Source organism: Lutra lutra, chromosome 11 (genome assembly GCF_902655055.1).
Source record: "Lutra lutra chromosome 11, mLutLut1.2, whole genome shotgun sequence".
In the NCBI taxonomy this organism is placed as follows: Eukaryota; Metazoa; Chordata; class Mammalia; order Carnivora; family Mustelidae; genus Lutra; species Lutra lutra.
The window spans coordinates 81,086,405-81,113,824 of record NC_062288.1 but is presented as its reverse complement, the minus strand read 5'-3'; the positions used below and the strand labels follow the sequence as shown (position 1 = coordinate 81,113,824).

The 27,420-nt window shown below is 37.4% G+C and overlaps 1 protein-coding gene across 1 annotated transcript in view; it reads left to right on the top strand.

The window, feature by feature from the left end:
- Nucleotides 1-720: 720 nt before the first annotated feature.
- The window catches only part of IQUB (IQ motif and ubiquitin domain containing), a 51,535-nt gene continuing 24,835 nt past the window's right edge, over nucleotides 721-27,420 (top strand). The window contains exons 1-8 of the mRNA XM_047695148.1: nucleotides 721-844; nucleotides 6,165-6,598; nucleotides 9,592-9,726; nucleotides 12,661-12,822; nucleotides 12,909-13,081; nucleotides 13,648-13,803; nucleotides 18,787-18,997; nucleotides 25,004-25,179. Of these exons, the coding sequence (XP_047551104.1) occupies nucleotides 6,169-6,598; nucleotides 9,592-9,726; nucleotides 12,661-12,822; nucleotides 12,909-13,081; nucleotides 13,648-13,803; nucleotides 18,787-18,997; nucleotides 25,004-25,179 (1,443 nt within the window). The 5' untranslated portion in view covers nucleotides 721-844; nucleotides 6,165-6,168. The remainder of the gene's footprint in view (nucleotides 845-6,164; nucleotides 6,599-9,591; nucleotides 9,727-12,660; nucleotides 12,823-12,908; nucleotides 13,082-13,647; nucleotides 13,804-18,786; nucleotides 18,998-25,003; nucleotides 25,180-27,420) is intronic.

Here is a 27,420-nt window from a genome sequence, read left to right as displayed (position 1 = left end):
GCTTGGGTTTAATCCTGGCTCCCCCACAAAACCTCTCTGAGCCTTAGTTTCCTCATTGGTAAAGTGAGGTTAATCAATAAAACCCTTGTAAGAGTTAAATTAGAAATATATGTGAAGTGCTTAGTAACAAATAATATTAGCTATTATTATGAAGCCACATGATAGTTACCACTACATTTGCAATAGGAACATAATTGATCCTTTTCCCCAATAACGTGCTTCTTTAAAAACCTTCTTTAAAAACCTTTACAATTAGGTGATTAACAAAACTTTTCTTCTCCTGACTTAAAAGAGGGAATAGCTCCTGTCTCCGTTTTTCTCTTTAGCTGCCGAAAAACGAAGAACCAAGTTCTAATTTTAATAAATGCAAGTAGGCACCTTCTGTGTACAACTGTGTTCTTTTACGTCAAGATCTTCACTCTCATTTGATATTTACATTTTCGCCAGACCCGATTTTTTGTATCTGTAAGCCAAATTGCCGTCAGCGTTTGGTTCGGAGAACTGAGCCCTTTCACAGGTGGAAGAGAAGTTTGGAAAGTAAAGTCCCATTCACTTTGCGATCTAAATAACCTGCACGCGACAGCCCTCCCCACCGCCTTCCTCCTCCCGCCCCTCCCTCTGCCTCACTGCTCCGCCCGCCGCCAGACCCGGGCCCCGCCTTCCCCTCCCCTGCGCTTCTTCCCAACGCGAGCACCGCCTCTTCTCGCGGGATCGGTGTCCGGCGGTGGTAGGGCGGTTGCTAGGATATGGCAGGCAACAGAGAATGCGGCGGGTGTGGACGCTGCTTCCTCGGAGCGGTTCTTGAGAAACCTCCGCGACCCGAGTAGCTGCGTTTCTCAGTCAGGTAGGAGGACAGGTTTGGGCTGCCCTCTCCTGGCCCCACCCTCAGACCGGCCTTGGACTGGTGACGACGGCGCGGGACTCCCAGAACTTTGTGCGGGGCGCTGGTCCCGCCATGGCTCTGCGGACTGCGTGGCCGCTGGACAATGTTCCACCTCTACTTCAAAAATCGTGCAAAACATCCCATTTTTCTTGGTTCCTTTCCTGGCTCTGTATCTCATATTTGGGGTTCGGAAACATCTCCCACCCGGAGTGCTTATCTTAAGTGACAGTAAAGCAAGACCTGTGTGTAACCCAGATCTGACATTAGAAGACGTGTGGGCATCCATGGCGACATTTCCAGTCGAGCCAATAGAGGGCTTTCACGCCTTCCTCCTTGGCACTCTCCTCCTCTCCTCCCGTGGTCTTTGCCGTGCCTCCTAAAAACTTAAAAATTCAACAGGTGTATTTGGTAGAAGGCAAAACTGGAGCCTTGCCTTACCGGTTACACTAACATTCTAGATACATCAGTGAAATCATGCGTTGTCGGTGAAAGAGGGACTTTTTTTTTTTTCTTGCCACAGCACATACCCTCCTCAATGTCCAACCCCCAACCACCCCATCTCTCCCACCCTCCCCTCCCCTCAGTTTCTTTCCGGAGATTGACAGTCTCCTATGGTTTGTCTCTTCTGGTTTCATCTTGTTTCATTTTTCCCTCCCTTCCTCTATGATCAAGAGGGACATTTTTTGTATGCAATCATAATAGGGACTTCTTTTTTCTTTTTGAACAGTTTTTTTTAAGATTAAAACATTTACATTTGAGTAGGCAAATGTAAAAGGTAGAAAGTTCAAACAGTACAAAGAATGAACAGTGAAATTCTGTTTTACACTCATATCCTCCCCTCTGCCCTTTATTTTCCACAGTTATTCTGTCCCTATATAAATATGTAGTTGTACCTGTAACGTGGTAGGTACTGGCATGTGTTCTCATTGGAGGCAGTCATGGAGGTGTGATTGCTGGTTGACCAGTGAACTGAACTGGGGCAATCACAGTCTCCTCCCCTGTCCTTGGAATGGGCCTCCCACCCAAGGCCCCTAGCTACGGGCTGCTTCAAGGACCCAGAGAGTAATGTGTAATTGAGACCATCTGGACTGGATACCTGACTGAACCCAATAAAGGTCTCTTTATTTATTTATTTATTTATTTATTTATTTATTTATTTATTTATTTAGTTTAAAGATTTTATTTATTTATTTGACAGAGAGAGATCACAAGCAGGCAGAGAGGCAGGTAGAGAGAGAGGAGGAAGCAGGCTCCCCGCCGAGCAGAGAGCCCGATGCGGGCCTCGATCCCAGGACCCTGAGATCATGACCTGAGCCGAAGGCAGCGGCTTAACCCACTGAGCCACCCAGGCGCCCTAAAGGTCTCTTTAGATAAACTCTTTAAGATTTTGGCTAGTGGGTCCAGAGATCTACTGTCTTGCAGCTGCCAAAGATGAGCCTAGTGTGTAAGGTTCCTCGCTTATTAAACTTGCCACCTACAAATCTGGAGTGCTGCCTCTTTCTTTAGTTTCTCCTTGGAGTCCATGGTTGGGGCTCAGTATCAGGCTTACCCCCCACGGAACTCGAGAGGTTGTGAACCATCAGCTTTGCTTTTTCACTTAATTGAATTATACAGTATGTAGCTTTTAGAATTGGCTTAGCATAATCCATTTGAGATTCATCCATGTTGTATCAATAGTTTATTCCTTTTTCTTGATGAGTAGTAGTCCATTTTGTTACTGTCTCATAGTATGAGGATCCATGCCTCAACAGAGGAACACTTGTGTTGTTTCCGGTGTTGGGTGATTAAGAATAAAGGCTTTATGGATGCCTGGGTGGTTCAGTCCATTAAGCGTCTGCCTTCAGCTCAGGTCATGATCTCAGGGTCTTGGGATCAAGTCCCGCAAGGAGCTCCCTGCTCAACGGGGAGCCTGCTTCTCCCTCTGGCTGACATTCCTCCTGCTTGTGCTCATGCTCTCTCTGGCATATAAATACACAATATCTTAAAAAAAAAAATAAAGGCTTTATAAACTTGTGTCTGCAAATTTGGTATGAATGTAGTTTTTCATTCTATCTGGGTAAAGAACATAGATTGCTGGGTCATATGATACATGTATGTTTAATTTTATAAGAAAAATAAGTTATTTCAAATGTACCAATTTTTGTTTCCACCATCAAGCTATAAGTTCTACTTGTCTTCATACTCACCAGCACTTGACATTGTTGGGCTAAAGAATATGAATATATATATATATATATATATATATATATAAAGTTGCATTTCTTTAATAACTAATGATATTGAACATCTTTTCATGTGCTTGTTCTTGGGACCAGGGCTAGACTGAGGCAACTGAGACAGCTAGGCCCCAAATTTGAGGAGGGATTTATCTTCAGGTGCACCTGCAAGTGTGGCTCAGTGCAGGTGCGACATCACACTTGTGCCACTCCAGTCCTGTCCCCGCCTCTTTGCTTTCTGTATGTACTCTTGTTGACTTGCCTGTTGAACTATTTTACTCACTTTTAAAGTGTTACTCTTTTCTTATTGAATTGTGAGAGTTCTCTATATATTCTGGTTACAAGTCCTTGATCAGATAGAAGCTTTGCAAAAAATTGTCTCCCAGGCTATGGTTTGTCCCTTTAGTTTTCTAGTTATGTTTTTTTTTGAAGAGCAGACATTCTTGATTTTGTTTCTGTTTTAGAAGATGACATCTTGGCTATTTTGCTGGAAGGATGACCCACCAGATAGAAACAAAAGCATGACCTCAGCCTCTCCAAAGGGGTGGGAGGAATATGTTGCCAGGAGTCAGGGCTTCTTTATGATAGTCTTTCTTTAATCAGGCCATTAAGTCCTATTATAGGAGAAAATAGCCAAAAGGAAAATTTTTTTGTAGGTGAGAACCTAAAGAGGTTTCTTAATTTTTAAAATTTGAGTTTTTATTTGTTTTTTCTCATTTTGCTTTTTTCTTTATTATTTTGGAAGTGTAAAGCTTTCATTTTTTTGTTGTTGTACTTGAAATTCAGGTATGTATATTTAATTTCACAAAGTCTGGGGTTAAGAATATCATAGCCCTCAATTTTGTAAACAGTATAAGAATTTGAGAACCGTTCATTCTCATCTTTCCCTTCCCAATTATATATTCTTATTGTCTAATATTTCAATTTTCTACTGTTATTTTGTGTTGACAGTATTTGTGTTTACCCATATGCTTGTAATTTATTTGTTCACTTTTCCTTTTGCACTTTGAACATCTTTTGAGCCCATTTTCCTCTTTAAGTGTACCCCTTAGAACTTTCTTTAGAGCAGGTATTGTGGTATAACTTATCTGTAAATATTTCTATTTTTTTTTTCTTGAAAGAGAAATTTGCTAGGTGCACAATTCTAGGTTGATAGTTATCTTCTTTTAATTAGTCCATTGTTACGTTGGCTTCTATACTTCTGATGAGAAATCTTTCCTTTCTTTCCTTTGTATTAATTTCTTTTGTATTTCCTTTCTTTCCTTTGTATTAATGTTAGCAAATTATTATTATTATTATTATTATTATTATTCAAAGCAGTAGATGATATATCCTTTATCACTATATGCTTTCCATATCTTCTTTTTGTTACTCTGTAATGTAATTACAATGTATGTGGCTTTGAATCATTGGCTTTGAATTACATGGTTTTGAATTATTTTTACTTATCCCATTGGGCATATATTTACGTTATGCCTCTTGGCTGTTTGGATTCATATTTCTCATCAGTTTTGTAAAATTCTCAGCCATCACCTTTAAAAATATTTTCTCTCTTCTTTTTGTTTTCTCTGGGTTTCCAATTTGGCATATATCAGATCAGGGGCTGACAGACTTTTTCTGGAAAGGGCTTCTCAGGCCACATATAGTCTCGGTTGTTATTTTTTATTTCGAAAGTACAAAAGCATTCTCAGCTTAAGCGAAGAAATACCCTTAGCAGTAAAATATGCTAGACTTTTTCTCTTTTGCATGGTCCTTAATCTCTCATACTTTTCATATCCTTATCTCTTTGCGGCATTCTATATAAAATCCTTTTCTTTATCTTCTAGTTTACTAATTCTCTCCTCAACTCTAACGGTATATTCATTTAATTCAACACATACATATTTTTATTCCAGATAGTGCATATTTTTGGAAATTTGTCATCTAGCAGCGAGACAACTTCAGTGACTAAGGTTATTATTTTTTTTCTCTGAAGGATTTGTGCTGAATTTGTTAGCCCCAGACACAGCTTTTTCACCTCACTACTGTTCTGAATTTTGATCTGCCCCTGCTGTTGTTACAGAAATATGCCTCAAGGTCACTTCTGCCCTCCCTTCCTGGCTGCCAGCTTCTATAGGTATCCGTCCCACAGACGGGCTCCTCACTGCTCTGATCCAGCTCCTGCCCCTGAAGCCTGGCGGTCGGCCGCCCTAGCCCACTCTGGCCCACGTCCTGGATGCTGTCCTACGGTCTCCCAAGCCAAAGCTCTTGGTTGCTGTACCTCATGCCCTAATCAGCTCCAAGATCAACCCACATTTGTTTGTTGATCTGTTTGTTTTGGGGAACAAAGGTCCTTGGTGACTTGCTACGGTTTGTGAGAACAAAACTACTACAGAGAGTGATACTATCCAGGGTATGGTTTCTGTGGAGCTGGGGGATTCCTTGGAGCTTCTAATCAGTTGTAATCCCAGAAGCATAAATCCTGTGTTTGTGTTCAGGAAAAAAACAACAAACTATTCAAATAAGTCCTTTCACAAGGCATTGTTCTTTTTAATAAGGAAGAGGCGACAGTATATTTTAAAATATTTTTCAATATATTCTTTTTTCTTTTTAAGGTTTTATTTATTTATTTGAGATAGAATGAGAGTGAGAGTGAGAGTGAGAGCGTGCATAAGCACAGGGAGCAGCAGGCAGAGGGAGAAGCAGACTCCCTGCCGAATAGGGAGCCCAAGGCAGGGCTCCATCCCAGGACTCGGGGGATCATGACCTGAGCTGAAGGCAGACCCCCAACCGACTGAGCCATTCAGGTGCCCCTGTTTTTCAGTATATTCTTGACAGTAGATTTTTCTCAAATTGATTATATTTTGAGGCTCTCTTTTGGTTTAATTTTTACTTTCTGTGGTGTTTTTATTAAAAATTCACCAATGCTTTTACTTGATGCCATTATTAAAATAATCAGTATTTTAAAACAAAATAACAAGGAGCATTATAGTATATTATAAACACTGCTGTATACCACCAATGAATTTGATATCTGGTGTAGAAATTTTTATGTGTAATAAATATATTTATTTTTCTTGGTTCAGGAAAATGTCTGATCAGGAAGAAGAATTTGATGCTGAGAATGTTGTGAATGCATCAGAAGAAAATAAAGATGCTTCTGGGATTATCAGTATTCCACTTCCCTCTGAAGAGTTTCCAGAGTCAGATCAAGCAGAAGATAATGAATCTGAAATTGAACCATCCAGTGAGGGCTATACAACACATGCTAAGGAGGAAGGTCACCAGGGCTTATCAAACGTGGAACCAGAAGATGAAGAACCACTCATGGAAGAAGTTTTGTTGCCCAAACAAGTTTCATATTCTCCAGAAAGTTCTACAGAGCACTATCTAACTAAATATGATAATGTAATGCAGCCAGCCAAACAGTATTCAAAGCCTGGATCTCTGGCTTTTCTGGATAAGATAAAGGCTATAAAGGAATCTCTGAAAGCATCAGTGAAAAATCCTTTAGCAACAGGTATTACATAGGGAAGATAGGAATTTCCTCATTTTGTAGAATGGCTGCTTTTTCAAATTTGTTTTGCTTGAAGATTTGTTTTATATTTGCTATTACATTACTTTCCCTTTCCTTTATCCACCAAACTTCTGTAGCTACTACCACTTGATCTCTTTTTAAAAATTTTTTATTTATATTTTTAAAGATTTTATTTATTTGACAGACAGAGATCACAAGTAGGCAGAGAGGCAGGCAGAGAGAGAGGGGGAAGCAGGCTCCCCGCCGAGCAGAGAGCCCAATGCGGGGCTCCATCCCAGGAGCCTGGGATCATGACCTGAGCCAAAGGCAGAGGCTTTAACCCACTGAGCCACCCAGGTGCCCCTGATCTCTTAATTAAGTGTGAAGATACTCTATTCTATTTTCCCAAAATAGATGAACACCATTAAATTTTAAGTTGATATTGATCCATTTTTTCCTAAGTAAAGTATGTTTTTAAAATGTTTAGGAACTTTGGAAAATGGACAGATTCTTGAGTATAATTGTAGTTCTTTTGCATGCCTCTTTGGAATTAATTGTTCATAGCTAGCAAGAAAGAGTTGGAATGGAACTTGACTCCAGATTCCTCGTTTCATATTCAGGGCTCATTCTTCATATCTTGTTACTTTTACATATTTCCATACTTCTGCTTAGGGTTAACTTTATATTTAGCTTTGGAAAAATTGTTGTTCTCTTGTATTATTGGTTAGTTTTAAAGGCATAATGTTCATGGCATGTAGGAGTTATTACTGCATTGTTGGTAACAAAGCCAAAGTGGAGCAGCAAGAAGGTGGTTATACCTAGAAGCAGCCTACTTGGCTGATTAACTGGTTGCTCCTTTTCCCTCTTGTTTGTTTATTTATTTCAAAAGCTATTTTTGTTATTAAGTTCAGTTAGCCATAATATAGTACATCATTAGTTTTTGATGTAGTGTTCAGTGACTTATTAGTTGTGTATAACAGTGCTCATTATGTCACAAGACCTCCTTAATACCCATCACCCAGTTACCCAATCCCTCCACCCCCTTCCCTTCTGCAACCCTCTATTTGTTTTCCCACCTCCAGAGTCTCTCATGGTTTGTCTTCCTCTCTGTTTTCTTCCTATTCAGTTTTCCCTCCCTTCTGCTATGGTCCTCTGTGCTTTTCCTTATATACCACATACAAGTGAAACCATGTGATAATTTTCTTTCTCTGCTTGACTTATTTCACTTAGCATAATACTCTCCAGTTCCATCCATGTCAATGCAAATGGTAGGCATTCATCACTTCTGAGGGCTGAGTAATATCCCATTGTATATATGAACGTATCTTCTTTATCCATCCATGTGTTGAAGGACGTCTCAGCTCCTTCCACAATTTGTCTATTGTGGACACTGCTGCTATGAACATTGGGGTGCAGGTGCCCCTTCTTTTCACTCCATCTGTATCTTTGAGGTAAACACCCAGTAGTGCAATTGCTGGGTCATAGGGTAGCTCTAGTTTTAAAGTCTTGAGGAGCCTCCATACTGTTTTCCAGAGTTTCTGTACCAGCTTGCATTCCCACCAACAGTGTAAGAGACTTCATCTTGGTATCCAGCATCTATAACTTACCAACTCAGCACCCAAAAAACAAATAATCCAGTCAAGAATACCTGTTCATTTGTTTCTTAAAGTAATCTCCTTGCCCAATGTGCAGCTTGAACTTGCAGCCCTGAGATCAAGATTACATGTTCTCCTGACTGAGCCAGCCAGGCAGTCCCTGGGCTCCATTTTTTGATATCTTTGTGATTGCCTGATACTGTAGTTTTTAACAAGCACATGGAAATTAGAACTAAGTTGTCTTGGCCCTGTGCTTTCTAGGGTTCGTGAATTCCTTCACATACCTCCCCTTCCCAAAGCTTAGGAAATCACTGCCATGAAAATGTTAAAATATGTTAACCATAGAATTTTGACTCTATAAAACAACTAGACTAGCTTTCTGATAATTTAACATCTGTGAGAGTGTTTTCTTTGTTGATAGCTATGAAAATAAGTTTTAACAATCTCAAAGAACCTCAGCATTATCAATGCCTAGTTAAATTTTATTCTAGGGTTATTGATAAATGTGTCATTTAGCTTTATGGAAATTATCATATGTCAGGAATTTAGAAATGTACAAAACTTTTTTGGTCTACAGTGTACACTCTGCCCTCTTACTTGTCACTCACTTCTACCTCTTACTCATTACATCTTCTCCATTAAAATTTAAAAATCTGTAGATATAAAAGAAGAAAGTTTACCCCATTATAAGAAGCTTCTATAAAGGTTTTCTTTATTATCAATATGTAAGTGTCTTGATTTCCTATTTTATAGAATGGGTAGTGAGCCACGTAATGTCCATTTTTGTGAAAAGTAGATTTGTATTAGTTATTCTAGATATTTGTAATGAACAGTGATTTTTCTGTTTTACATTTTGGCAGCCATAGTCATAAATCAATTATGGGAAGAAGAGTGGACTTAGATATCTTTTTCTTTGAAAATTTCTCTATTGGATTTTCCTAACTTCATGAATATGCACTGACTTATGGATGCATGCTATCAATATATAATCAAAGCTTGCACATGCACATCACAGCTTCAGGGACACCCCTTAGGTCTCCGGGCCTCCCGTTCTGCTATTCAGTACATTTCTGAGATGTTCTTCTATTTATATCTGAATAATATAATACCAGATACCAATACCAGATTAGTACCAATTAATACCAGTATGATATCAAATATTGGGACTCTTTAAAAGCAATTTAGTTTTATTTCCTATTTCTTGTGGAATTCTGAGTGAGAAGGTAATTCTGAATGCGCATGGATCCTCATAGCAGAGAATGGAAAAAAGATTGGAACTTGGAGCTGGGGTTGGGGGAAATTAAGGTCAACTTGCTCCATCATTCTCTCTCTGCTTGTGGACTGTAGGTTGCTGACCCTTGCTTTTGACTATGGTTCTTTCTTTTCTCTTTTTATCTACAGTAAAAGTTGTACTTTTTCCTGTGGGCCAGGAAATTATAATGCCTTTTAAAATAGATATCACTATAAAATACCTCAAGGATCATTTTTCGTATCTACTAAAGATCCCATCTAATATACTGCAGATAAGATATTCAGGTAAGTTGGGAAGCTAATAAAACTTTAGTTTTATCATGTGCATAATCAAGACCTTTGATTTGTTAAATTAATATCTACTCTTTGAACATTATATTATGATTATGCATTCATTCAACACATTTTTATTGAGGACATACTTGTTCTAAATACTTAGCTAAGAACTGAAGATGTAAAGAAACATGAAACAAAATCTTCATTCTGAAATTGTTTACAGACTAGTCAGAAAGATGATGTAATAATACCACATAATGTGTAAATGTCTTAATGGAGATATGCACAAAAAACTGTGAGAACAGAGAGGAAAGAAACTGGGAGTCTAGAAAGCTTCATTTAATAAAAGTGGTAATATTTGTGCTAAGTCCCAAAGAAGTTAGAAAATCTGGGACTCCGGAGGAAGTTGTAAGAAGTTTAGAGTGGCTAGAAGTAGGTTCTGTGCGGGGAGTGGGAGACAATGAGGTTGAGAGAAGTTGATGAGGAATGAGTATGTATGGAATAAGAAAAGGACTTAAAGATGGTTTCTCTGTCAGTCTTGATACATTAAGGTCAACTCTCTTTCCCATGGTGTTCAAGTTTATTTCTTTTTTATGGGCAGTATTGAGTAGCCCACTTTATAGTAGCCTTGTGTCCTGAGAGGACATAGTCTTTGTAACTGTGAAAGAGAGAGCGAGAGCAGTCTAGCTACATAAATGTTTCTGTAGAATATGTCTGCACAGATGCTAATATTTTAGTTTTGAAGTTTTTGTATTAACTTATAAAGATGCCACAAAAAAAACTTTCCAGGGAAATAAAAACATTTTTTCTGCATGTGGGAAAATCCTAAACACTAAAAATGAGTAAACCATACCTATTAAATTCCTCCTCATCAAATCGGAGAAAATAATCAGTTCAATTTCAAAATTATTTTTAGAAAACTATTATAATGAATATGTTGTAATACTAAGATGCTCATGTATTCAAACAACTGACTATTAAAGCTCGGGTAGAGAAACAACGCTAAAATTTAAATAGTTATTAGTAATAACAATCATGATGGTTAATTTATTGAGATGTACTATGTGCTAGTCCATCTACAGAATGTTTTACCTACATTATCACATTATCATTCAGTCCATACAACAACCCTTTGAGGTAGGTATTGTTACTAACTTTTTTTGAAGGAAGGAAACTAAAGCTTGGGAAACTTACACAAATTCACACAGCAAATGAATGGTAGAATCTGAACTTAAATATAGGTATGACTCCAAAAACGGAGTTTGAAACTGCTTGCTTGGCATTCTCTATAAGATGAAGTTCAAAATTGGAGGAGAGAGCACTTTGAGACTGGAGTAGCTACCCAGTGGTATTTGAGACTCTCTGTTCTTTGTATTTCATGACCAACCTTTATGTGTAGGTGCCAGTCATCACCACTGAGTAAAAGGCTTATGTAAGCCGTGATAATAAAAGAGCTTGATTCTATGTCAGCTGCTCTCTAACATAGGTGCTTTTTTCTAGTACTAGAATTGGAGTTCAAATTTGGTGGGATTAAGCCTCCTACACAAACTAGAGGAATGACGAGGGCTCTGGGAATCTATATTGTTTTCCTATGGGTGTTGTAATGATTAACCACAAGCTTAATAACTTAACACATGATTTCTCTTACAGTCCTGGATGTCAGAAGTCATAGGTCAGTTTCAGTCAGATGAATCCAACATGTGAGCAGGGCTGTTTTCCCTCTAGAAGTTTTGGGAAGAATCTGCTTCCTTGTCTTTTCCAGCTTCTAGAGTTGTACACCGTATTCATACGCTCATGGCCCCTTCCTCCCTCTTTAAAGCATGCAGTAGAGCCTCTTCAAATCTCTGCTTTTGTTTTATCATCTTCTCCTCTGTAGTCAAATCTCCCTTTCTTCCTCTCTCAGGGCATTCGTGATTACATTTAGGACCTACATAGATATTCCAGGATAATCTCTCATCTCAAACTTTTTAACTTAATAAAATTTACAGACATCTTTGCTATATAAGTTAGCATTCATAGGTTCTGGGGATTAGGACATGGATATATTCTGGGGCAACCTTTCACATAGTCCATATAATATTCAGGTTACTTTTTTGAGTTAAGAATTTCGGGTCTTTGTGCTTTCTTAAACATAGCGAAAATGGACTGGTGGTATCTGATATATTTCTAAGAATGAGTGTCACAAAATCTTTGGTATGTTCGAGTTCCTACCTATAATTTAGGAAGACCATGCATCGGAAGAGTGATAGAGATTCTATCAAAACAGCAGCCAATAACATTATATATAGTTTTGTATTCCTTGAAATAGAGAAGTAAAATTTGAGTAAATTTACAGGATATACCAATGAAGGGAGATAGAACTAAAAAAGATATAAAATAACATAAAAATAAAGTGATGTACACTTTTTTCCAGCACAAACCTAAGCCTTAATTCCACTTTTTCATGAATTTATTTATATGAGTTCCTTATTATAGAAGCAGAAAGGGAAGGATGGAACTCTGAGTATATGCTTTTCTGCACTGGAGAGAGGAATAGGTATGAAAATAATCAAATTTTTCCTGATCTAGATATGTCCATGTTCACATATAACACATTGTGATTTTTTAGAGACTCAATGTTTAGAACATGATTTTGCTCATAGAATATGTTTTTATTTTTAAATAGTTATAGAGTTGCATGGTTATTCTATATTTGTATTTCTGATGAGAAATCCTATGAGAGTTGTAGCTTTACTTGTAGTGCTGAATTCTTGCATCTTAACTTTTCCCATTGTGGCACTTTCTGTACTAACATTACAGCAAGGGGTAGACATCATCAATATTCTATTCAGTAATTGAACTATATGTGTTCATACAATCATCTTTGATGTTTTCCATCCCCTTACAATGAGTATATATGGTTATTTCTTTGTCATAGCACTTCTAATTTCATGTCATTTTTAGGAATGATTCTTAAAAATAATGAGACTCTACTGCAACATGGAGTTAAGCCACAGGATATTGTACAAGTGGAAATTTTTTCTACAGATCCAGATCTATTTCCAATCAAAAGAATACAAGGATTAAATGATGCCTCTCAAATCGTAACTGTCAGAGTACAAACTGGTTAGTTACTTCATGTCTTTTAGATAAAGTATTTTAGAGTCCCTTTGTAGGTGAACTTTCATTCAGTCTTGGTTTTACCCCCTTAGGCATTACTGAGTACCAGGAGGTAGCTGTTGAGATTATAAAATCTGACTTTCACAAACCGTTTCTTGGTGGATTCAGACATAAAATAACAGGAATAGAATATCACAATGCTGGAACGCAAACTGTACCTAAAAAGATTCCCAAAAAAGACAATGTATTTTCTAGGGATACCCAGGTAATATTTTTATTTTTCTGTGTAGGTTTTTGAAACTGCAGAATGAACAGATGTTCTGTGTACCTCTCTAAAATTAAAAATTGCCTCATTTGTCATGATGTGGATGGAGCTAAAGAGTATTATGCTAAGCGAAATAAGTCAGAGAAAGACAAATACTGTCTGATTTCATTCATATGTGAAATTTAAGAAACAAAGCAAGCAAAGGGGAAAAAAGAGAGAGAGAGGCAAACCAAAAAACAGACTCTAAACTATGGAGAACAAACTGATGGTTACCAGAGGGGAGGAGGTGAGGGGATGGGTAGATAGGTGATGGGGATTAGGGAGTGCACTTGTTGTGATGCATGAAGAGTTCAGTCACTCTGTTGTACATCTGAAGCTAATATTACACTGTATGTTAACTAACTGGAATTTAAATAAAAACCTAAAAAAATTAAGTTAAAATCTTCCAAGGAATTATACAGTAATTCAAATAATAACAGAAAATTAACTCAACACAGAAAAATGTCCTCTTTACTCACTTAGATGTGTACATAGTAGATATTTACATTTTTATGTTTTGATTTTAGACAGTTCTTCAGAGAAAAAAGCTCCAACAGACTACAAATACAACATCCACGCAGATGACTAAAATTGGTGTGTATGTATCAAACATGACTGATAAACTGGTTACACCAGGAAATTATTTTTCAGCAGCAGAATACCATGCTCAAAGACTACAGTCGGTAAGATAACTCTTATTATGAGTGAATACTATTACTAAGAATGAAAGAAATGAGCCAGTTGCTCTGTGTGCATCTTTGTGTGTTTCCTTAAGCCACACTAGCTTACAAAACAACCCACATGGGTGCTGTTAAAGAAAAAATTACTCGTAACACATACTGAAGATGGTAAGGCAGACTTTTAGGAGGGGCTACTACAATGGGGTTTTTTGGTCGAGGAAAAGAGTCTGGGCTCAACTCTAAATACAAGGAAAAGTGGAAATTTATAGCCAAGGAGTAGGGTAGAGGTCGGTGGATGGAAAATTACTAAGAAAACATCAGAGGTAAGGGGAGATTCTGGCTAAACCATCCTAAACAGGATTTTTTACTGAAGGCAGACCAGAGTTGATTAGGCATTGTCTGGAGCCATATATTATAAGTATATTATAAGATCAAATTTTCTTTTATATTATAAGAGCCTCATTAAATATTGAGGATGGGATCCTGGTTAAACTGACTGAGCAGGCTTTTGCTAAAATTGAACAATTCAGACATGATCACAGAAGCCCAAAAGTTGAGGCCTAATTAAAAAACTGCTCAGAGGGGTCTGATTAGAGTTTGGTCAAGGAGAGAATCTTTATTAGTGTGAGTTCTGTTTCACTGGTATTAAAAGCAGTTTTTATCTCCAGTCTCCCCCCAGTAGAAGGAACCATAATCCTAAATGCCCCTAATCCTTCCTTCCCTTTCTCTTAGGGATTCCTAAGGGTTTGTGTGTTACCTTTGGGCATTGTTAGCTTTGTCTTCTCTATACCTTGGCCTTAATCATTGGGACAGTAGAATCACCTAGGGGGCTTTCCAGAGTAATTGAAACCAAAAGGACACCAAAGTCTGTTTTCTCTGATATTAACATAGCCACTCCAACTCTTTTATGTTATTGTTTGCATGGTCTATCTTTTTCTGTCCTTTTACTTTCAACCTATTTGAGTCTTAATCTAGAATATTTCTCTGTAGACAATATAATTTGATTTTGTCTTTTTATCTAGTCTGATAATCTCTACCTTGTGATTGAATATTTAATACATTTGTATTTAATGTAATTATTGTTAAGGTTGGATTATATCAGCCATTTGTTATTTGTTTACTGTATGTCAGATGTCTCTCTTGTCCTCTCTTCTTCCTTTGCTGTCTTTTATGTTAAATAGGTATTTTCCAATGAACCATATTAATTCTTTCGGTTTTTTTCCCATTTAAAACCCTTTTTTCAAGATAATATGTACTTTTTAAAAAGTATACAATTCAATGATTTTTATTACAGACAGAGTTATACAATATTTAGAATGTTCTCATCATCCCAGAAAAAAAAATCCTGACCCAATAGCAGTCAGTCCCTATTTCCCTCCAATGTTTTCTGCCTTAGGAAACCACTAATCTACTTTCTGCCTCTGTTGGTTTACCTATTCTGGATATTTCATATACATGGAATCATACAATATGTAATCTTTTGTGATTGGCTTTTTAAAAACATAGCATAATGTTTTCAAGGCTCTTCCATGTTGTGACATGTACCAATACTTCATTCTTTTATATTACAGAATAATATCCCATTGTATATACTCAACTGGATATACCTATTGTATCCATGCCAATGTATATACTGAATTTTGTTTATTTATCGGTTGATGGACATTTGAGCTGTTTCCACTTATTGGCTCTTAGGAATAAAGCTGCCATAAACATTTGTGTACGAATTTTTATGTGGACATATATTTTCATTGCTCTTGGGTGTATGTCCAGGAGTGTAATTGCTGGATCATTTGGTAAGTATATGTCTAACCTTTTTGAGGAATTGCCAGACTGTTTTTCAAAGCAGCTGCACCATTTTATGTCCCACCAGCAGTGGACAAGGATTCCAATATCTTCACATATCTTCACATCCTCATCGACACTTGTTACTGTCTATATTTTTCATTACAGATGTCCTAGTAAGTCTGAAGGGATATCTCATTGTGGTTTTGATTTGCATACCCTGATGGCTAATGATATTGAATATCTTTTCATGTGCTTATTAGCAACATTTTACATTGTCAGAGACATTTTTGATATGATGACATGTGGGGGGTGCTACCATGCTTTAATGGGTAGAAAACAAGGATGCTGCCAGACATCCTATAAGCATAGGAACACTAGCCCCACTGCAACAGATAATTACCTGGTCCAAAGTATCAACAGTGCCATTGCTAAAACCTGCTTTAGGGTCTGTCTCTATCACAGTAGGAAGTCATTGATGTCTCTGGTCAATTTGTTATTGTTGTTTTTCTATTTCTAAGTTTGCCTTCCTGAGGACCCCTGGTTTAGCATTCCCTAATGGTTAGGTAATGATTGACCAGAGATTGTGCTCAAATTCCTTGATCTAGTAAAGCTTCCACTTTAAAACAAAACAAAAACAAAAACTTCCACTTTAGCTAATGGACCCATGTGTATATTGAAAGATGCATTCAAAGTCCAGACAAGTTCAGTTTCTGTATATCCTGGCTTTTACTTTCTGCTGGGTTTTTTTCTTGCGTTTCTGTTGCACAAGACCTCGCAGCCTGGGATATGGAAACAGGGAACACCTTTTCCACTCTCTGAGTATGTGTTTATCCTTGTACATGTGTTCAGCCTTTATGCTACTAGGGATATTTGGGAGGTTATCACAGCTCACTGTGGCTATCTCATTTTCCTGATCTCCCTGATTAATTTCTGGCTAGTCTGCCTGTCTATTGCTTGCTCCAGAAGACAATCCCAGCTGAGTTGCTGGCTGGTTTGTTTTTGTTTTTTTGTGGGTTTTTTTTTTTTTTTTTTTTTGCACTGAGATTACTGTTGTTTGTGACATTGCTTGTGACATTGCAACCCATGCCTGAGTTGCCATTCTTTTGTCTTTTTTTCCCTTGCTACTGGTTGGAAGATGATGAGAAATGGGCCAGCCACCTAGGTCATAAAAGTAGGAAGCCATTTGTTGAATATAATAGAGCTTTCTACCAGCTCTAAGCTGCTTGCTAATCCCTGGATTATGATATAAGAAGGGAAAAACTTGTATTTATTGTTTAAACAACTGTGTTTTAGTGTCACTATTTAATAAGTGTAATAGCACCCAAGTTAAATGCATTCTATTGATTTTTATTTAAATTAAGAAAAAATAAAAATTTTATAAAATTTTTTTGTTGGTTTTTAAATATTGATTCACTAGGGGCGCCTGGGTGGCTCAGTGGGTTAAGCCGCTGCCTTCGGCTCAGGTCATGATCTCGGAGTCCTGGGATCGAGCCCCGCATCGGGCTCTCTGCTCTCTCGGGGAGCCTGCTTCCTCCTCTCTCTCTGCCTGCCTCTCTGCCTGCTTGTGATCTCTCTGTCAAATAAAAAAAAAAAAAAAAAAAAAAAAAAGAAGTTTAAATATTGATTCACTAGCGCCCCCCCCCCTTTATTCTCTGAAAATGTTAACTCTTTCTAGTCTGGTCTTGATTTTTGTTTTGTTTTGTTTTACTGTAGTACAGTGGTTCTAAAACTTTAGCAGGCATCAGGAACACCAAGAGTACTTGTAAGATACAGAATCTGTGCCCTACCCAGGATTTCTCATTCAGTAGCTCTGGTGTGGGGCCTGATAATTTGCATTTCTAACGGTTTTCCAGATGAAACTGTTGGTCTGACCATTACTCTTTGAGAACCACCGTTCTAGTAATTGTTTCACATAAAAGTAAACTTTTCTTTGTTGAATGAGCTGCCTTATATTTTTTGGGCTCTTCCCAAATGTTTGGTTATTCTTCGGTGTGTAGGCAGGGTATTTGAAGTCCCCATTGTCCAGTGTGCTAAGCATATTTGTTTACTACAGCCTTATGGGGTAGTTTTAGGGGATGGCCAAGCCTTGATTGTGGAAGAGAGGTAGTGTTCTGAAGAGGGAGCTTCTGTTCGGATTCCTGGGTGTCACCAGTCTCTGGGACACTAACTGTTCTTGCCTAGAGGCAAATACTTCTGTTGCTGCATTTCTCAATCAGTTACCTTATCAATTGCCGGAACATCCCTTAGAGGGGCCTGATTGGTTAAGGGCTGGAGTAGTCTTTCACTCTTCTGTATTTTCTAACTTGCCTTTCCACCTTCCCTGTGGACGATTAGGCATAGATTCTTTAATTTATTCTACCGGTCTCCTTTCTTGAGGGAATTCTTCAGAGTTTCTGTTCCTTTGGAGGACTCCTTTAGTATGACCCCATGTCCTTATTGGTTTCTGCTTACATGATTTTCTGTAATTACCAAGGATTAGGCTATAGTAAAAGGATGAGTCAGCATATTCTCTGTCCTCAATTTTGATCTAGCCTCTCCACATTTTATTTACATGTTTAGTAAATACAAATATGAGCTCTCTTAGCTGCATTGCAAGTTTCTTGAGGATTTAGTACTGTACTGTAACCTCAGACATACTTATATTTCTCACAGTTTAACAAACACGTGTTTGCTTAAGTCTTTCTTTTATCTAACCTGCCTTTGGTGGCTTCTACACATAACCTACCTGCCTTGTGTTTAGTTAATGAAATTTTGTTTTAATTATGAGCCTAAGCTAATGATAGTTAAGATAAACTAGAGACAATTAATATTCATAACAATAATGGTATTTATTGAGGACTTGTGATATATCAGGGTTAAGCTGAGGGCTTTATATGCAAAATCAAAATTTAAAAATCTAGTGAGTAGCGGAGGGCAGATTTAGACCTAAATTTTACTCCAGAGCCTGTGCTCTTAATCATTGTGCTAACTGCCTCCTAGGAAGGCATATTTGCTAGATTTCAAAGCCAAGTTGCTGATGTGCAGTACCCACAGCTTATATGTCTACTGTGTGTGAGAACACCTGGCATAGGGCAAACCTAGACTCTCGGTACTCTCTAGTAATTACACACTGAAATAGAAATAATCACCATTGCCTTTTGTTATTGTCTGATATAGTTGATAATGAATACTTTTTATTTCCTTTTAATTTAACTATAGGTAATAGTGCTACAGACTTACTATAGACAATGGCATGCTAAAGTTGTGGTAGAGAATTTGAAAAGACAGAAAATGTTAAGATTCAAGTGGGAAGCAGAGGAAGAAGTAAGGAAAATACAAGAAAAAGAGGAATGGATCAAATTGGACTACTACCGGAGGCATAATCCTCAAACAAAAGAAGATTTTGAGATTCTTTATAATGCCCTGGAACGTGAGTTTGAAATAGCCTTCACATAAAATATTAGTTTTATAAGTTTTCACCAGTAGGAAAAACAGGTTTACTAAAGACAGAAAGAAAACATTATTTCAGGATGATGTCGTAGGAATCTCCGACTAGAGAATTTAAAGAGATAAATAATGTTTTACATTTGGGACAAGAATTAAGGCAGGAATAAAATTGGGAATGCTTTTATATTAGCAATGGGTAAATAAAATGTGTATACTGCTCTGTGAATTATGTGGTTTTGGTGTATTATCTCATTTGATCATCCCTGTGAGGTAAAAAGAGAAGTATTGTCCTATCTGATTCTCTGATGGTCTTGGCAATTTGTGAACTCAGAGCCGAGCAATTTGGAATCCCTCAGTTTAACAGCCTGTCTCTGAGTCCGCTCTTTAGAGGGGAGATGGGCAATACCTTTTAATTCCCATCCATTAATGATCAGTATAAATGTATTGTCTCAATACAAGTGACTTATGCCTTATTTCTTCCACAAGATGTGTGCTAGTCATTGACACAATTAAAAGCTTCAGTTACTTGACTGGCCAAGTACTGCCTACTCAGGGCAGTAGCTACACTGTTCTTGAAGCCTTTTCCCATTGCCTCCTTCCAATCTCAGCTTAAATTTTGTCAGAGGCTTCTGTGACTGATGGAAGAACCTGGATATCCTGTTGTCATCACGGTTCCCACTGTACCCAAAACTTTTCATTTATGTTACCACCACAGTTTGTAATAACACATCTTTTTGTTTAACATTAATTTTCACCACCAGATGGTAATCTGCATGAGAGAATAACTTAGTTTTTTTTTTTTTTTTGATGATTTCTTTTTCTGTGATTAGTTCACATGCCCAACAAATATTAATAGAATGAATGAGTGGGTCCCTGAGGGGAAACCCAAAGATGTTGAAATGCAGCCATCTCTAGATTGAGTAACCGAACATGTTCAATTTTAGGTGTCAGATATTGGGTCTATTTAAATAGCTATATGGTAACATGATATTTACCAAAAGATGAAACAATTAAACACTTGGTCTAACAAGCAATACTAATACATTGTTCTCTTTGGTAACATGCAAAATTGAGTGGCTTTAGAAATGTGGCAGTGTTTGAGGTAACAGCCTTCTTCAGCTTTACGTCTGCCTCCCCTTTCTCCTAATTGTTGACCTCCGCAAATACTTTCTGTTTTACTTTAAACTTCACTTCCATTTTCATTTTCTCTCAGATGAAAACAAAGTTTGTTTCTAAGTGTTAAGAGTTAAAAGACAGTACTGTTGGCAAAGTGTCTGTGAAAGGTCTTATTAACAAGCATGAAACTAAAGTTCTGGTATAACAGAACTCTATTCAAATAATTTTCCAAATTCACATATGAAAAAAACCAAAGGATATTTTATTGTTATTTTGCTCGGTTGACAGTTGTGCAAACAACAGAAAATATGCTGAATGAGGTTCTACTTTTTCTACTTAATGGCTATTAACTTGGACAAGTCACTCACTTCTAAGCCTTAGGTTCTTCATCTATAAAAGGACTTAATAAGGGGCGCCTGGGTGGCTCAGTGGGTTAGGCCTCTGCCTTCAGCTCAGGTCATGGTCTCAGGGTCCTGGGATCGAGCCCCATATCGGACTCTCTGCTGAGCAGAGAGCCTGCTTCCCCCTCTCTCTGCCTGCCTCTCCGCCTACTTGTGATCTCTGTCTGTTAAATAAATAAAAAAAGACATTAAAAAAAAAAGGACTTAATGATCTTTGGCATATTTACTACTGCACAGGGCTTTATAAAGTGAAAATAAATATTGCATTTATGAAAGTACTTTATTTTTTTATTTTTTAAAGATTTTATTTATTTATTTGACAGAAATCACAAGTAGGCAGAGAGGCAGGCAGAGAGAGAGGAGGAAGCAGGCTCCCCACTGAGCAGAAAGCCCGATGTGGGGCTCGAACCCAGGACCTGGGATCATGACCTGAGCCAAAGGCAGCGGCTTAACCCACTGAGCCACCCAGGCGCCCCATGAAAGTACTTTAAAAGCGCAAAGACGTACATACATAAGTTACTGTTATATGGTAAATAATTTTATACCATTTTCTGTATTAAAGTAGAACACACATACTTTGTATGTCTACACATGATTTGTATGGGAGAAAATGAAATTTCTTACATAAAAGAAATATTTCTTAGTTTATTTCCAGCCCTGAAATTCTAAATTAAAATTCAATAATTTAGAAGTTGTTTTGTTGTTGTCTTTGAAACTGCTGCCCTCTTGTGGCTCCTAGTGGCAATTGCATAATTTGAATTATAGCCCCTAATTATTTTTCCTTTGGGTAATATGTCCCTCGGTAATAAAGGCAAAATATATCATTTTAAGAAAATGAATATAAGTATGTAAGAAAATGTAATGGGTCAAAATCAAGACCATTTCCAGGCAACACTATTTTATTTTTATGTTTTTTTTTTTCTTTTTTTTGTAGCAGTATGTAGAAGGTGACTCCTTTCATTGATCTGAATTGTCACTCTTACTTCAGCATAGGGATCATTATCTTTAGGAAACTTCTCTTGACAGCACGAATTAGGCTCAGAGCCCGTTTTCCTTCTCCATGATTCTCTGTAAACACCACTTTCTTAACTGTCTACATTTGTACGGAGGGTGCCTGATAAGACGCTTGCTCATTTTATGTAGTAAATATTTGTTGAATTGAATCTGCTAACCCTTTGCCTTGTTTTAACTTGTGCTGATGGCATTTTCTGACCTTCTCTAATTATTATTTCTTGATCTCAATCTATCTTGACTTCTATCTTCTGGAGTCCATTGACGTACTCTGGCTCTGGGCGTTCACTGAATCTTTCTTGATTCTCTCCATTTAGGCTTTCAGTCTGTGAATGAGGATTTTAAAAAGCAGATTATAAACTGCTAGTGGTGGACAAAAGGTTGTATGTTCTGCTATTTCTTATTTGAAAATTGCAAGTTTAGATCTCAGAAATTTTAGAATGTGTGTAGATTTTAGGACTAGTCCTGTCCTTTCATTTTATAGTTGAACTTCAGACCTGGAAATTGGATGATTTGTCCAAGAAGATAAATTAAGGAGATAAAATATATTCTTTCAATTGAACTAGTTCCTTTAATATCTTCTTCTTTAAAAATATTGGTGGCTATTGACATCTGTTATGTACTGAATTGTGTTCCTCCAAAAATTCATATGTTGAAGTCCTAGCCCCTAGTACCTCAAAATATAGCTGAATTTGGAGACAGGACCTTTGAAAAAGTAACTTGGAAAAAAAATAAGGTCACATGGATAAGCCCTAACCAGTATGACTGATGTCCTTATAAGGAGAGGGGATTAGGAGACACACACACAAACACACACACACACACACAAAAGATCATGTAGAGACTTTGGAGGATGGTGTCCCTTTAGACCAGGAGAGAGGCCCTCAGAAGAAACTAATCCTGCCATCACCTTGATTTTGAACTTCTGTCTTCCAGAACTGTGAGGACATAAATAAATTTCTGTTTTTTAAGCCACCCAGTGTATGATACTTTGTTATAGCAGTCCTAGAAAACTAATTCAATATTCCAATTTTGTTTTTGTTTTTATCATTATCATCCCCATGGAACATATGTTTTACGAAAGGGGGCAGAATCTCTTTTGTTTTCGTAAATGTTTTTTCTGTATAGGTCTGGAAACTGTGAATTCAGAAAGAAAATAAGTTTTGTCCATCTACTCCTGATTCCTGTGAGTTTCTATTCCTTATCGGTAGTTGGGACATGCTATTTCTCTGATGTCATGTTCCATTCCTTACTGTAAATTTACAGGAGGTTGTTCATCTAATGGAGAATTTTGTTGGAATGCAAGCCCGTTATTTTAATTTCTAATTAGCTTCACTGGATTGTTCCCTTTTAAAAAATCATACTAATAATTTGAGCAAAATGTGAAGTCTGAATATATATGAATATAAATGAATTTGAGTGCACATATATATATATATATATATGCACCAGGACTTAAGTATTAATCTTAGGAGAGCAGTATATTGCTATTCAATGTTGGTGGAATAGCTTAAGTAATAGCCTAGTGGCCTAAATTTATTATTGGCCCCAAAGGATTCTAATGTAAAACTGGAAGTAAAATAGGCTTACTTATATCATTCAATTTTTATTTGCTTTCTGGGAACATCTATATAATCCCATGAGATAAATATTCTAAGTTATTATTTCCACAAGCAAGCAATTTTTCTCTTCATTCATATACTGCCTTTGGATATATGGATTTTGTCAAATTTTTAAAAGTTCTTTTGGTTGGTAGAACTACTCTTTTTTTTTTTTTAAATTTTTATTTTTTCAGCATAACAGTATTCATTATTTTTGCACCAAACCCAGTGCTCCATGCAATCTGTGCCCTCTACAATACCCACCACCTGGTGCCCCCAACCTCCCACCCCCCACCCCTTCAAAAGGTAGAACTACTCTTAAAGGATAAACTCATCAATCATAGATTTTCTGGACTTACATAACATAATTTAGGCCTTAAATTTGCAACCCTTTTGCTGAAGACAATTTAGCTTTTAAATTTAAAAATCTTCTTTTTCAACAGACAGAGCTGTACAGTGTCTGAATAATGTATTCCTGGTAAGGGACAGAGTGGATTCTTATAAAGAATATCAGTGGCATGTCCTTGGCCTGATCAGGATGATTTCAAATGGAAAGTTGAGAGGAAGAAGTAGTAGTTTGATAAAACTTTAAAATTAGATATTATCAGAGGCAGTGGTTATAACACAAGAAGGCCAGAAACAACAATTTATTTTAGAGAGAGAGAGAACATGAGTAGGGGTAGGGGCAGAGGGAGAGAGGGAATCTCAAGCTGACTCCTGGCTGAGCACAGACCCTTATGGGCTTGATCCCAGGACCCTCAGATCATGACCTGAGCCTAAATCAAGAGTCAGCTGCTCAACCAACTGAGTCACCCAGGTGCCCCTAAAATAAATACATAAATCTTAAAAAGAATAATAATCATTAGTTTTAAGATTAAGAAATTTGAGTCATCTTATGGAGGAATTTAGCTGGAAAGGTAAAAAACAATTTAGTGATAGGTATTTTCACATATATCAGAATAGTAAACATATATATATATATATATATATATATATACACACACACACACAAATATATGGGAAATGTATATATATTGAAATATTAACCACATTTATATATTTATATACATATATATGGGAAGGAAATAACATGTTACCCTCTGTGTATCTTCTTTTGGGGGGTTATCTTCCTGAGGGAAATTCTTCTTTTTTTTTTTTTTTATCATTTTATTTTCTTTTTCCTTTTTCTTTTTTTTCTGAGTAAGCTCTATACCCAAGGCGGCGCTCAACCTCACAACTCCAAGATCAAGAGTTACAGGCTCCACCGAATGAGCCCACAGGGCACCCCACAAAGTGTATGCTTTAATCCCCATCAACTGTTTCCCTCTTCCCATCCACCTCCTCTCTGGTAGCCACCAGTTTGTTCTCTAGAGTTATGAGTCTGTTTCTTGGTTTTCCCCTCTCTCTTTTTTTTACCCCCTTGGTTCGTTTGTTTTGTTTCTTAAATTCCACATCTGAGTGAGATCATATGGTATTTGTCTCTCTGACTGCCTTATTTGGCTTAGTTGGCAAAAACACATATTCTTGAAGGGGGATCTGAGTAGTACATGTTCATGGCTGCTACAAACCCAAACCGTATATTTTTCAATACTGGGGAGAGCAAAATGTAACATTATCTGGGCTGATTTCCTTCGTCTTCCCTTTATTTGACTCTAATTTTATTGCTTTAAGTTTCTCAGCTTCCATTTTATCCTATTTTTTCATATGTCAGGTGTACAATATGGATGCTTATATTCATGTATAATTTTATTTAAATTGACATACAAATAAAATACTGTTTGTCAGGATATGAGGTAAAAAAATTTTCTGAAAAGATGTGGGATTTTAAAAACTCAAGAGTTTTTCACGTTATTCTTTTAGTCTGGAAGCAAGAAGAATTTGTACGCATTAACCAGTCTTTCACTGGAGCTGAAAGGAAAGCTGCTCTATGTGAACTTCTGGAGAAAGAGACCCAGATAATTGCTTCCATTGGGAGGCATAGATACACTGCATATATGGCAAACCGGGAAGCATCGATACAAGCTTTTTTGGATAAGGTTAGTAAAGTAACAATTATTTAAATAAGAATGTATCCTGAGTTTAAAAATGTAGAATAATAAACTAAAGAAGAGACTTACATTGTACAAATTTACATGTTTAAAATTTATGTATGTGTTTTCCTTTTTTCTGTTACAGTTTTAGACTTTTAACTGTGGCCTAGACTAATAGTTGACAATTAACATGAAATCAATATGTTCTTAACTAAAAGGTTTTGGCCATGAAGGAAAAAATAAAGCTACCTTCCTTGTGACTGTTCATTTAGCTTTAGGTTGGTCTGGAAGTTAGATGAATTGCACACCCTGATGAAGTGGAGAGTTATTGAAGTCACAGAATGTCTGGGTTTGGGATGTCTCATAGAAAGCAACCTGGGGAAAAGAGATTTGTGTTTTTGCTTTTGCTCACCAGGTCATTAACTGACTAGAACTTTCTGATCAAAAGCATATATGATTATTGAAAACCATGAAAACGTACACTTAAGGGAAAAACTAATTACCTTTTCGTGTTGAAATGGCCCATTTGATATTGATTGCATAGCGTGTTTCCATAGTGACCAATCTCCTTTTGTAAATCTGATCTTTCCCAACAGTTAAAAGCTATTCCAGAAAAGAAGAAAAGAGATAGAATTCTTCAAGATCTTTGCCTATAGTGACTCTAGTTGTATGCTTCTTGTTATTTGAACATATTCATTCTTAAAAAACTTGTTTTTTTGATACTGTAAATGCCCTCTCATTTTACTAATACACTCTCCTGTTTGATCTCAATTTTTCTTGTGGCTTTAACTACTACCTACAGGCCGGAACTCCCTGCAGGTCCAAACCAGACCCCTCTCAGGAGCTTCCAAATCACATATCCAATTGCCTATTGTTATTGCTCTCTGGGTGTCCCAAGAATACACCTTAAGTTGACATGTCAACACTGAAATTAAACCATCTCACTGGTTCCTCATCTCCAAACTGATCCTATTTTATAGCACTCACATAATCTGTCTTCATGGATGTTTCGTCATCTATGCATTTGCTTCAGGCAGACACCTGGGCATTACTCTTGACATCCCATCCAACCACCAACCAGTTTGTTTTATTACTTTAATCTTCTCAGTCCTTTATTTCTATCTTTTCAAAGCCACTACTATTGCGTATAGGGAAATGGCTCTGCCATAGCACCCTGATGACCTTGCCTGTACCCGAACAGGCCAGGCAGGCGAAGACTTGAACCACAGCTAATCTGAATCCTGGTGGAATGCCTTGTGATCCTGCTGGAAAATGAAAGGATGGGAGGCTTCTGAAGAAATGCTATGGAGCAGTTCCTTTCTTTTGCTCCCCTGGGTCCCCTCAGAGGCGGTCATGAGAGGTCTTGTAATGTGTGTGTAAGCTTGACAGTAATTCAGTTGAATGTGGGTTTCCTTCTCATTTGGATCACTTTCTGTCTCCAAATGAGGCTCAGCCTCCAGTCTCACCTCTGTCATCCAGACCGCTGCCCTAGTGACCTCACTACACACAGCTCTGCTCCTGCCCCTCCTTACTGTCCTCAGGGAGCAAGGATTTTCATCATTGATCCTCAGCACATCTCACCTGTCCTGCTATTGTCTCACTGTCATCTCTCCTCGCAACTATAGCTACACTCCTCTAGCTGTGCGCATTCACTTGCACAGCCTCAGAAAGACCACGTGCTTTCTTCCATGCTTCTGCCTCTAGTGTTGCCTCCACACAGAACATCCTTTCCCTCCTTCCTTAGTAGCTAGCTAGCTACGTACCCTTCAAAACAAGTTCAGATGCCCCTTCTCCCAGAAGGGATCTGCTGATCGTCCTACTCTAGCCTGTACTATACACTTTCATGAGACCCTGTTTCACTTTTGTTTTAGTACATAGTGGTCAGTTTTTGTTATATCTACTTACATATCTGTATTTACATCTGTGAATCATTCTTAGATACTGAGTTTCTTAACCAAGAGCAGTCTTTCTCTCTGTGTCCTCCTATCCTAGCAGGGTGCTGATCATTGAGTTTTACTAAATGCTTGTGGAGAAGGCAGGGAGGAAAACAAAGGGACAGAAATAATGGTTGTGTAATTTCGTATTTCAGGTATTATCAAGAAATTAGGCACTATAGATACTGTCATTTCAGATTCTTGAAACTCTTCACTCTAGAAAAGCTGGAAGCATAATATTCATATTTTTCCAGTCATATTTCAAACTAAACTTATTCCTTTAGCAAGTTTCTTTATCTTGAATCCGGCTTCA